At 36.0% G+C, this 13456-nt stretch overlaps 1 protein-coding gene across 1 annotated transcript; it reads right to left on the reverse strand.

Moving 5' to 3' along the window:
• Window positions 1-6098: 6098 nt before the first annotated feature.
• Window positions 6099-7443, reverse strand: Foxg1 (forkfead transcription factor G1). The gene has a single exon (XM_073082736.1). It carries the CDS (start codon window positions 7371-7373, stop codon window positions 6402-6404), a length of 972 nt encoding a protein of 323 aa, XP_072938837.1. The 5' UTR covers window positions 7374-7443; the 3' UTR covers window positions 6099-6401.
• Window positions 7444-13456: the final 6013 nt, after the last annotated feature.

Below are 13456 nucleotides of genomic sequence, written 5' to 3' on the forward strand. Positions count from 1 at the left end.
ATGAGATAAAAAAAAAATTAATAGGAAGGTGAAGGAAAAAAATGTGAGGACACCTGTACCCGTGAAAGCTAAAAAAGGCGGTATATGAAGACTACCATTTTTCACTTGTCCACCGTGGTGGACTTAAACCCCAGTCACTTTAAGAAGAGACCAGTGCCCAGCAGTGGGACAGTTAGGACAGATGGGTTGACGACGTGACGAATAAACCGCTTTAGGGCGGATGCGTGAGTTCGGCTCGCGCGTGCAATGTGCATGTCCGATTTTAGCGGTTCAACCAAGTGAGCGGCTCATTCGCCAAAGCATGCAAATGGATACAATGCCTAAATAGCTCTAAAATTTGGAAATCAGGAGCCCTCTGTAATCAGGACTCCGGATACGTTCCTTTGGAGATCCCGGACTCCTTTACATAGCGCCGGGGACGGCCGTCGGGGAGGTTTTAGTGCAGTAAGAATCCCACAAAACTCTGTGCCGCTCCCACGGCACCGGGTACCTTTTGAAGGTTTCCCCCTCGATAACAACAACACAAAAAAGGTACTTCTTGGAGAAGTGAACGAAAAACATTATCATTTATCGTTACGGCCGCTACATTGCGGACTTTTTAATCGCTCATATTATGTGAGGACGATTAAAACTCCACAGTATTGTATCAATCACGTGAAATTTCTTATCTCTTTCTGCAGGTTCTCTGATTATAAAAGTAGGTATTTATTTACAAATAAATTACTTAATAATACATTATGTAATATTTGAAGGTGGTAGAACCCTTTGTGGTTCGACTCCGGTGGCACCACTGCCACACCTATTTCTGCTTAATAACAGCAATGTTAGGCGCTGCTGTGTTCTGTTTGAAGGGTGTGGTAAAGGAGACATACTTTTCCGAGGCGTTCCAGCTTAGTCTTTATGGGTAGCGGCGCATCTGTGACCGACCTAAGGTAGGAATATTTAATCCTATCTGGGGTTGATTACAGATGTCCATGGGCGGCAGTAGCCACTTACCATCAGGTGGACTGCGCGCTCGCTTTCCACTACAATATTATAAAAAAATATTACAATTAGTCATTGGTTATTTTAAAATATATCTCGGTTATATTTACTAGCGAGAAATCATACCCAGCGAATTAATTAACTAATAGATTTTATAAAAGTGTATGTATTTACCTAAGTTCAATGAATTAAATCGATTCAGTAACCAGTAAATTGAGCATCACAAAATCAATTTGTCTAACACAAAATAACGTAAAGGACGGAGCATAATTATCAGATCGTGCGGAATTGTTAGAGCTAGAGGGATTTCCATATTTCCAAGAAGTGTATAAAATACACCTACAGTCACGCAGGGTGGCAGACATCCCTATAATTGTAATGACACTGAACATTGTGAATATTAGTACTAGTAAACATAAATATTTTTATTAAATACGAGTAGCAGACGAGATGGCACTTCACCTGATGTTAAGTGGCTACTGCCACCCATAGACATTGTAATCAACCCCAGGTAAGAGAAGATATTCCTACCTGAGGTCGACCACAGATGCGCCGCTACCTCGGAGGACTAAGCTGTAACGCCTCGAAAATGCATGTCTCCCTTGACACACCCTTCAAAAAGGGTCTACAACCTTCAATACCTACATTTAAAAACGTTAATACTAATTGTACTGGAAAAAAGGTGTTTTGTATGCCAAGGCACGCGTATGACACGCCGTGTGTCTGTAGATCTAAATAAATCCTAACTTCATTAGAATTTTCAGTTACTAGCTGACCCGGCAAACGTTGTGTCGCCATATAAATAAAAAAATGTTTAGGGTGAACAACCCTTATCACTTAGGGGTATGAAAAATAGTTAGTAGCCGATTCTCAGACCTACTGAATATGCATATAAAATTTGGTGAAAATAGGTAAAGCCGTAAACATTGTGACACGAGAATTTTATATATAAGATTTCAGCTGTGTATGTCATATCTATGTCATGTACCTACCTACTTATTTTCTGTAACAACCTATATTGTATGAGATGACGCCAGGTTTTTTTCAATTATTACATAATATCAATTTAATACTTTAAATATGTATCCTATAATCACTAAGCACTTGAGTCAGATAAGCCCTAAACATTTCAATTTTTACTAATTATCCCTTTACACCTGTTGTTACGCTTATCTAGTTGGTAATCCTATGGTTATTTGGCGATGTTTTAATCTGGTGGCTGTTTCAATATTTATGGGTATTACCACCAGCTTATATTATTTTTTCCTTTCATAAAGAAGTATTATAATACCTATTTAATAAAATTTGCGTCTTCCTCGAAAATAACGTTAAATTATTTCTAAGCATAACAAAACTATGTTTATGAAATAGAATATGCTTATTAATGTGTATTTCAAGTATTATAATATTGTTATAAAGTAGCGCACATTATAATATTATGTGATGTTGTGATTAAATAATACTTGATATTGAATACATTTTACTGTTGAACTTTATTTATAATTGTTAAAAGTAGTAGTAATATAATATCTTAGTTAGTAGAACAACAAGGATAGTTTCTTTTTATAGATATGCTTATAAAACTGATACAATTTAGATTACTATGCTGAGTCTGGGTGCTTATATATTCTTCTTTGTGTGTGTGGGACCCACGACACTGGAATTACCTTAGTGTGGAACTTTGAGTGTACAGAGTGCTCTTAATTATTTATTTTGAAAAATATAATCTTTAACCCATTATTATTCTATCGGTCGTTAGGTGACTAAATATTCCTTTACTTCACTACGACAATATTATGAAGAATTTTCAGGCGTGTAGACACCCCATGCAAATTTCCTTTACTACTGAAACTTTCCTTTACCACGAACTAAAACAAAAAAATATGATCCAGTCTTAAATTAAACGAATCCACTTAAATATGTAATAATAAGCATAAATCACACGTTTTCGAACAGGTGTTACTTACTTATCGCAAATACCTACCGATCCTTATCAGTACCTACTTCGTCCAAATAACATATGACGTTATTTTTAGAACATGCTTAATGTAGATAAAGGTTCATCAATTAATTTAGGTACATTTCAAGTGCTTACTTATTATTTAAGTACAAACGCGCATAGTCCAGCAGATTGTACTTTTAACCGATCTACAAAGTAACGTAACAAGCGCTTGACAGTCGGATGGGTGACCGCTGGTGGTTTAGTTTTATACGCGCTTCCGTTCTTCAGAGAACACGGTAAACTGTTGGCCTCGGATATTATTACGAATTGCAATTTTAAAGCTTGTCAGATACCTCTACATCAATTCACATTGGCAGTGTGATGGAGTAGGTACTATCTAGTCTCTACACTCTCTACGTCTCTCCCAGATGTGGGGAAACCGCGCCCAACCGTGGGACATCAAGTTATCATCAAACATTCTCAATATACATAATGAACGTATAATCTACAATATGAAATAAGACAATTAAAAAAAAACATAGCATTGCATCAAACGCAATAGTTGTAATATCATTCAAGAATAGAGACGGTTTATAACTACATCACAATCTTAGGGTTCGTCGTATATTAAACTATTTTAATAAAAATAGAAAATATCAATTAATAATTACATGTGTTTTATGGATATTCACGTTAAATCTTTAACTTAATGTATGTAGATGTTTATCTATATGATCAGTTTTAATTTTTATTTGTTTGTATGGACAAACCCACAATAAAAATTTAAATTAAAACATGAGGAGACCATTTGTCTTTAGATGTGGCGGTGCATCTGTGATCTACTTCGGGATAATTTCGTACTCGTAATGTTCTAACAAGCAAACTCGTACTGCCGTACTAGGAGTGTCCTCCAACCTTATAAAAAAACCGTAGGTATTAGTATAATACCTACCTATGTTTTCAAAAAACTCCGACGTCACCACAACTTTTTAAACTTCGCTCTATATCAACTTACTGCTTAGTTATTTATTAATTAACAATTAACGAGGCTGCCTCAATCGTATCTGTGGTAGAACAATGCACACACTCCATTTTACATAATCTACTTGAATATAATCCTCTGATTTGCTTTAAACGCGATAGCAGGCGACGGCGATAGTACCTACCTACCCTTTTCGTCCTCTCTATCACAAATTACCTACTACTTATCTTTATCTATCTTTAATATAAGTACCAGCTACGCAGTTTCGGGTTTTAAAAACATTTTATATAAAATTTATATCTCATTCATTATAACTTAATTCTTTCATTGATTCTAAATTAACTTCTTCAGTTCTTTTTGAATGTCAGCAACCTACTACCGCTTTGAAAGGACTTTCACGTAAGACTTATCGGCACTAGAAACTCCATACGTATGTATAAATTGCATAAGAACAAAAGTCAAAAATACCTATGTTTGCATAAAGATACTTATTAATTATTAATGTTCATTGTAAGTTGAAGTTTAACAATGCCATGCCTATTTTTGTTTGTATAAATAATCCTTGTAAGTTGTTACATCAATTTAGTTAAACGATTACCTACGTAACGTACGTTTAATCTTTTCTTAAGTACTTAGTATTGTATCAACTATATATTTTAATCCCAGTGCTGGGATCTCCTCTGAGAGTGAGATGGGTTTAGAACACGAGCACTGCTTGATCCAGTGCAGATGGATACATGATACACTTTGAGATTACTTTTAGGTCTACTCTTAGGCATTCAGTTTTCCTCATAATGTTATCTTTCGCCACTAAAGAAAGATAATTCATATGAAATACGCAACACAACACTTTTATGTTAATTCAAATTAACTATTTCCGAGATTGATCCGTAAAAGATTTATTTTAAAAAAACGCATTTCATATTTTGTTTTCCCTCAAGAAACCACGTCGCCCTAGAAAATCATATCCTTAAACTCTTTTATTTTATCTATATTATACATATTAGATTATCTATAGCGTGGTGCGTAGATTATTTAATCCAAACAGATTGTCAAAATATGATATGAAATAATTTCTTACTTAATTTTTTGTTTTTCTTTTTTGTACTATAGGTATATGTACATTCTGTAAATAATATTTTTAACTAGTATATAGTTTAATTTATTTTATTTTAATTAGTATTCAATACAATTGTTTAATTATAAATATTTTTATTATGCTGGTATTCAAAGTTCAAATAAATATTTCTTACCAAATAATCAAATAATGATCAAATAATTTAATAAAATTTACTTTATATAATTAATTGAATTATTTTAAGATAACCTCTATAAGTATACTGCTTATTAGGAATTTTGTATACCTTCGAATTGCAAAGGGTTTTTAGTCAAGTATTAGGATATTAAAAATATGAATGTGGATATTATCTATCAATCTTAAATAAGTCGTAGGTATAATAGTTTTTAAATTAGTTACTAAATTAATTAATAAAATAAAATTAGTCACTTCTGATACTAGACTAGTGATTAAACAAGTATTAATATATTTGTTAATTATAATTTAAGCCTCCTATTCAGTTAGATTCAAGCAAAAGCCGCAAACCAAAGCTTACTAGAAGTTACTGGTTAACAAAAGATTAACTTCTGCATGGTATATTAGTAAATAATGGTTAGTTAATAAGAGGAGATTAAAATTCGTAGGACTTGTGGCTTAAGGATATAATACTATAGATCATCTTCTTAATTTTGGCTCGTATACGTTCTAAACAGAAGGAATTCAGTTTATGTGAGTAGGTATGCTAGAACGAATTATTCAATTTTTCAAAATAAAGATGTTTGTTTTAGATTATCTACTTTTCTGCATTTGTAATCGTTACATAAATGTAGATTTATTAAAATTTTCTTGAATTCAATAAATATTATTTTAAAATATAGGAAATATCAATGTTAAATAGTGTTAATTGTGTGAAAACACGGAGAGTAGTTAGGCCTAAATGTAACAGAATAAATGTGTGGTGTTACCATTAGGATTTAGATTTGCACCATAGTTTGTAACTTTATCTTTGTATGTTGAAAATAAAAAAAATATAAAATAAAAAACTCATGTCGTTTAACACTTATAATATGAGTAGCCGTAGTAACACAGGGTAGGCTTAACGGCTTAGCGCCGGCCGGGAAATGAAAGAGAGCTTTAAGGGATCAATATTTTCATTTATTTAATACAACTCTTATCTTAAGCCTAGCTAGTCAATAAATATACACTTTGGAAATATTTACATTATAGAATATTCAGCAACAAACAATAGCGGAATGCTAGTGAGTTAACAACGCGTCTAATATTGCAAACAAACATCGAGTACACTACGGAGATTACCTCTCAAGTGCTTCCACTGGTCCGTCCGTAACACTACCTAACCTAGATCACAGATGAATAGTCTGAGGCGCCCGCACTCGTTCCGCGCCAGCCTCTTTGAGATTTGAGATGGAGTTGCCTCACTGCCGCGTGAGCACCGTCACCGGCTTGTAGATGTGCGGCGACAGCGCGTGGTGCGACGGCGAGGGCAGCTCGGGGCTGGACGCGCCCGACGTGGGCGGCGAGTGCGACAGCATCGGCGGCGACGGCGGCAGCAGCGGCGACGTCTGCGCCAGCATCGCTGACGTCTGCGCCAACGGAGATCCCTGCAGCAGCGGCGACTGGCCCAAGAATGACGAGGGTAACCTCTCCCCGTACAGCGCGGGAGAGTAAGGTAGTCCGCCGTAGCCCATTTCCCCACGGAAAGCGGGGTGCACAGCACTGGGCGCGACGGGATGTGTCTTCATCTGCATCGGTGCGTAACGCTGGTAGAGCAGTTGCGAGTACAGGCCGACCAGCTGAGAATACGTCGCCGGGGGATACGAGCCGGGCATGGGCGCCCCGGGGAACAGGGGCCTCTTGAAGCACGCGAGCCGGGAGCGGCCGTTAAGTGCGGAGCGGCGCCGCAGCTTGCCCGTCGTGCCACCGATGAACACGTCCTCGGCGGACGCGTCCAGCATCCAGTAGTTGCCCTTGCCGGGGTCGTCGTAGTGGCGCGGCACTTTCACAAAACACTTGTTCAGACTCAGGTTGTGGCGGATTGAGTTCTGCCAGCCCTGTCTATTCTCCCTGTAGTACGGGAAGTTGGTCATGATGTACTCGTAGATGCCGTTGAGCGTGAGCCGCTTCTCGGGGCTGTTGCGGATGGCCATCATGATGAGGGCGTTGTAACTGTAGGCGGGTTTCTCGTGCTTCTTGTCTTTTTTGTCGTCGTCTTCCTTGGGCTTCGTGCAGTCGACGGGCTCGGTGCCCGTGACGTCGAGCTCAGAGTCGCTGAGGTCCGCCTCGGAGGGCGAGGCGGTGGAGGAGGCCGTGGGCGAGGGCGGCGGCTTGCCGGCCGCGTGGTTCATCAGTATCGCATTGATACTGAAATCTCCTTCGAACTTCACCATGTTGTACACTTGATATCACTAATAACGATCGTAACGCGCTGCGCGTGTGCGCTGCCTGCGAGCGACGAGTGGACTGACGGCCGCGGAGGCGGGCGTTAGTATTTATACTGAGCGCGAGAGACGCCGCCCCAGCAGCTTTGGGCCTGTCGACGGACCAATCGCAAGAAGAGCTTTTGGATACATAGCCACGCCCCCCGCGTCCCCCTCTCCGTGCTTAACAAAGCGAGCTTTACTCGTGTTGCTCCAACTCTCCAAGATTTTATTTGAGCGGAGCGGACGCCTTTCGACCACCTTATTTATTGTATCGTGTCTTCTATTAGTCCTCGCTGTGGGAACAATTACAAAGCGATTGTTCGTAATGTTATTAATGGGGTTATAAACCATAAGTAGGTATTATTTAAAATGTTACCCATTTTTACTAAGCATAATTTTACAACCGATACTTCTAGATAAGCTCCTTACGTAATTCTGTATCGACTTCAATATTTTGATTACTGGCACTAAAATAATAAACTTGCAATGCAAAGTTGCAAAGTTGGTAAACAACTTTAATATGTCTCTTCTAAGTAAGCTAATAGTTTCCGATAGAAAAAAATAGAATAATAATGTAGTTGGTAGAGACTTTCGTACGTACCTAAATAACTCGAATGTAGAGGCACCATTATTATATTTCTCACCTACCTAGCATCAGCAACCCATTACTGTCCCACTGCAGGGCACGGGTCTCATCTGATAATGAGAAGGATTAGGCCATAGTCCACCGCGCTGGCCACGTGCGTATACTTCACATACCTTGGAGATTTTTTTTATAAATCTCTCAGGTATGCAGGTTTCCTCACGACGTTTTCCTTCACCGTTTTAGCTAGTGATATTTAATTTCTAATAAGCACATAACTTCGAAAAATCAGTGGTGCGTGCCTGGGATTTGAACCTCGGACCCCTCCATCGAGAGGCCGAGTTTCTTAACCACTAGGCTATCACTGCCTTTAGGCTATCACCACCTATATCAAGTGTTAAATGCTTCTGTGTTCGGAATTGTGAGTTTTGGTGAGGTAGAGACGCTATTCCGAGGCGTACCAACTTAGTCCTCAGGAGTAACAACGCGACGACCGACCACGGATAGCACACCACTCGTATCTGAGCTTAGATATAGATTTGCGTATCAGGTTAACTACATCCTATCTAACTTAAGCACTGCAATCATATCTGAGGATACAGATCTTAGTATCAGTTACATGCTATCTTTTTTTATTTCACAATATTTACGTATATATGTGCAATACGAACATTTACCTACCGGTAACATGACATAATAGATAAAATATATCTATAGCGTAATCTGTTTACGTTATCTACGAAAAGTTACAATATTTTCCGACCTTGGTTAAAATATAAACAATGGTGCGATAACTGAAATAAGTGTCTTGTATTTTTTAACTCTTTGATAAGTGACTATCTATGGAGATGGAGGCCTAAAGGTTAGGTTCTTAATTATGATTTATGACTGTGTGAGTGAGAGACACTTGGAACACCCACACATATTATAATTGTGGAACTTAATGTTACTCTTCTCATAAAAAATCTGAAAAACTGTTTTTTTACAATTATGATATATGGGTAGGTGATCAGGAAATAAAGGTCTCCTGTAAAGGATCTCAGGTTCGATTTTCGAAAGCTAAATCTTCCTATAGTAGTAGTACCTATAATGTTTCTATCTATTTTATTTAAACAATGTTTGTAGAGCATTTTAGTATTAGCGTGCTTATTTTTGTTTAATAATATCAACCTTATTATTACATTTTTATATAGGTATTGCTAAAACTTAAAAAAAATCATAACAGCAAATAAATTCATAATTAGATAGTATATGGGTACGTACTACCTACTTATTATTTATTTTAGCGTAGGTACATGTTGCTTAAATAAATGTTGGTTATGTCAAAACATGGCAAAAAAGATAATTTTATTCACACAAGTCTCGCATAGAAACATTAGAAATATCTGATTGAGTGATTTAATAATTTAATAGACAGTTGGCATACTTAATTACTTTTGCTGATTCATTTTTAGACCTTATGTAATATCAGTTTCAGTTTATGGTCTGAATCTATCGATAAAGTGTAAAGTGAAAAAAAAAAATTTGAAATTCAATTTTTTTTAAGAATAAATAAGATTTTCTACATTCATAGCCATATTAGGACTGTGTCGTGAGTAGGTACCATGGTCACAAACAAAGACAAAAAAGTTACTGTAGGACCATAAGTATATTTTTATTTGATTGGGATCGAATCTAGAATCCTTGATGTGTCAGACTGGTAAACCCCATAATGCCCCATATACTTCTACTACTGTACTATGACAATATCCCAATATCATTGCTCTTATAAATATCATATTATTAACATAAATACCATCATCAGAAGGAATCTATAAGAGTTTATCCATGAACAACCGCACCCGTCCTTAGCGTACCTAAGGTTTATTGCCTCGCGAGTAGCGACTTTGTAATATTAGAAACGATACCTACTCTATAACATACCACTCTACCATCGTTACGGAGAACTGCTTCGTATTAAAAATGGATGTAATGTACCATCTCCCGGTCGAACCACATGGCTCTATCATTTTCCGAAGATTTGTTTTAATTTCCTTTTAATTTCCGTCTCTATCATGTTGTCTTTAATAAGAAAGTGTGGAATAGATTTGCGTCGTATCCATTCGCGGTCCTATAACGCCTTGGGGGTTACTATCATCTCTGAAAACAATATTATTTTAATCATACTTTTACTTTTTTGCAGGAAATTTAACTTTTTAAGCAAAGTATGACAATTTCAGTTGGTTTTATACAATTGATAAGCAAAAAATTAATAAAGGTTTAAGTTTGTTCAACTGTGTAAGACGGACAATGTTACTGTTTTACGGAGGAAATAAAACTTTCCTGAACTATGATAGTTTTTAAAGATGGCGGTAGGCCCCCTGAACTTTACAGTGAAAACAAACCAACACCCAATGTCTCAATCATTCATGTAAAATATAGAATATGTCAATACAGACAGTCAGTTCGATTTAGGGCCGATTTTTCAATCCCCAGTTAGTGGACTTTATCTATCGAATAAAATTTATTTGACAGATAATAAGATTTTTAATTTTTCAATCATCAGATAGACGTTATCAGTGGAATAAAACCGCTAACTGGCGAATAAATTTATCTGTTGCTTGGAGGACCAGATAAGATTTATCTGAGGATTTATATAATATAAAATAATCAGTTATCATTAGATATCTATCAGTTTTCTATGACATTTTGTGGTTATGTAATGTGTCATTTATTGGTCTGATGTTGTTGATGTAATATTGCGGTGATAATGGTGACCTTAGTAATGGAATTATGCTCGGAGACAGTGGATATTTCTTAAATAATTACTTATTGACCCCACTCAACAGCATTTTCAGCAGAATATGCTGACAATGAGACAAATATGTACTAAACCAACATTTATATTAATTATTTTTTACTTTGTAGTGACATAGAAGTCGGTTGTATTTTTTTGTTAAATTTTTTTTTATATCCATTTTTGTTTAATTTTAACCCCGATATACAAATAAAGAAACGAACACCAAGTCGCAAATATGCACATGCCATGCGCAAATATGCACAAACACAATTGACGTCCCTTTTGACGTGTATGTCAATGTAAAACATTAACTTCTGCCTTGTTTCAGTCTAACATTGCAGTGATTGTATATGTGCATCTCGTTTGCGTACATTTAGAGTGAAATTAGCAACAGAAATGCATAGACAACAGATAGATAGCTAAGGCTCGGGTAAAAAGTGATTGAAAAATTGAAAAATTTTACTCCTTTGTTAAACAGCCAGTTAATTTTACCCGTCAGTTAACTATCTGGAGAGTAATTTGAGAATTGAAAAAACGGCCCTTAATAAAATAAAAAAAAGATAGGGAAGTATTTAAAATATTTCACCCGTCGGACTTAACTGGTACATTTTACAACCCTTTCATACAGTAAGAGGCTTTAATCGTAACAAGAGGCTCTCAGTCAACGCACAAGGATAATACGACACCATCTGATAAGCTAACTGGAACACAATTGGGCATTAGGAGCGGACCCGATGACCGTGATCCTACGGTCCGGCGTGATCGTCACTGATCATCACTGATGATCATGCCGTGATGGACATATATCAATGATAGCGACGAATATGACGTGATTCTTTGTGTGTGACACATGCGTCATCTGAGCTACGAAGTATTGGATGCGGTGTCTAATTCTAATGTTTATTTAACTGTGCTCCCCTAATAATAGTTACTTATTGATAAAATTATTATCAAAATAATAGGTATATTAAATAGTTTCCATAAGTAAAATTACATTTTTAAACTATAATGTAGGTGAGTCAAAATAAACCTTTAAATAAAATGAATATTTATAATAATAATTAACTGTCAAACACTAATTATTATATTTTTTGCATCATGTTAGCACGAATAATAAAATATCTGTCTAGATTTATTTCTAGACAATTTTAATAGAAAGCAGTGCATAAATATAATTATTTGTATGATATAAAATATCGTGTTACACTTTCAAACCAAACTAAACCAAAAAAGCAATTAATAATTTATCAAAAATAACGTTATTCTTACGTAACAGTATCCATTCCGTTCTACATTTTGAGTAAAACAAAAAAAAAACTGTTACCTACATATAACACCATTTCGAACAAGACAAACCTTTTCTACTCAGAACAATGAAAGGAGCAGTTCATTTTATTTATGGTCCTGTACCCGTTTTATAACTTCATTCAAACTTCTAACACGCAATTTATGATACCATAAAACTATTGACAAATACATACTTGTAAAATCATAAAATCATAATTAATGATAAATTTCGGCCTTCAGATACCGAAATGACTTGCGTAAGCTGATAAATCACTTATCAATCAATCAGTCAATCAATCAATCAATTAATTAAAGTGTAATAAATCATAATTTGGATCATGACAAAAATGAGGGAAAATATATGCAAACAAAGAATATTAGATATACCTACAAGATCTTACTAATATGATAATTAAGTCATCAAGATATAATAGTGGGTCAAATCAATAATTGCAATGTCATTATAATTATCCTTCTATCATTAAAATTATAATTATGTGTATATTTAGCCAATAGAATATTTTTTAAGATATTCCATCCAGTCCCATATATTTTCCTTTGCCGATATAGAGTGATAAATAATATAAAGTAATATTATACATACGAATGTTATTTTGTTTGTTTGTCTTTTACCTCTTACCTACATAACCGATTGTCATAAAATTTTGTCCATTTTTGTTGGGGCCGGAGATTAAAAGTAGTTTCTAACACGCCACCAATTAAAACAGATCAGAGGCGCATGCCTGGTATTCGAACCTCGAGAGGCAGCATTTCAACCACTATGCTATCACTGCACCTCAGTAAAGATACCTTAACATACTAGTTATGGCGATCTGAGATCGATTAATCAAAGAATCGACCTTCGGGGCCAAAATAATCGATTATTTTATCGATCTCTGTATCGATTCATTGAATCGATCTTCCATCCTAGAAAATCGGAAACGATCTTTTCGAAGTCGGTTGAATGTATTACAGACTTTCTTTGCTGAGGCATACGGATATTTCTGTGGTTGTTCAAAAAACGATATTTGCTGAATCGATTCTTTAAGCCTAAATTTTCTTGAGAATCGATCTATTACGCTTCGATTTGACTCGTTTCAAGGATCGATTTTTTTGGAAAAAATTTCGCTTTTTTCCAAAAAGATCGAATCTTTCTTTTTTTACTTTGTTTTTAATAGGTATTTCCTAGTAGTCAGTCCCTTAACAATCCGTGACATACCGCATCCATCTCTACCACGTCCATGTCACCTATGACACGCGGGTTCGTCTCGGCATTGTGGCCTAATTCGATTAAGTACCTGCCGATACTATCACGTGCGCTATGCCCGTCTTAGACTGACGTGCGTTATCACATGTTATGATAATAAACCAGCGAATATACGTTAAACCGTGAAATACCAT

The sequence above is a fragment of the Epargyreus clarus genome, unplaced genomic scaffold (assembly GCF_041222505.1).
Source record: "Epargyreus clarus isolate Ecla_fem2 unplaced genomic scaffold, WU_Ecla_fem_2.2 ptg000018l, whole genome shotgun sequence".
Taxonomy (NCBI): Eukaryota; Metazoa; Arthropoda; class Insecta; order Lepidoptera; family Hesperiidae; genus Epargyreus; species Epargyreus clarus.

Bases quoted from the DNA above. Each gene is read 5' to 3' on its own strand.
- Foxg1 (XM_073082736.1), bottom strand. From the start codon at position 7,373: ATGGTGAAGTTCGAAGGAGATTTCAGTATCAATGCGATACTGATGAAC.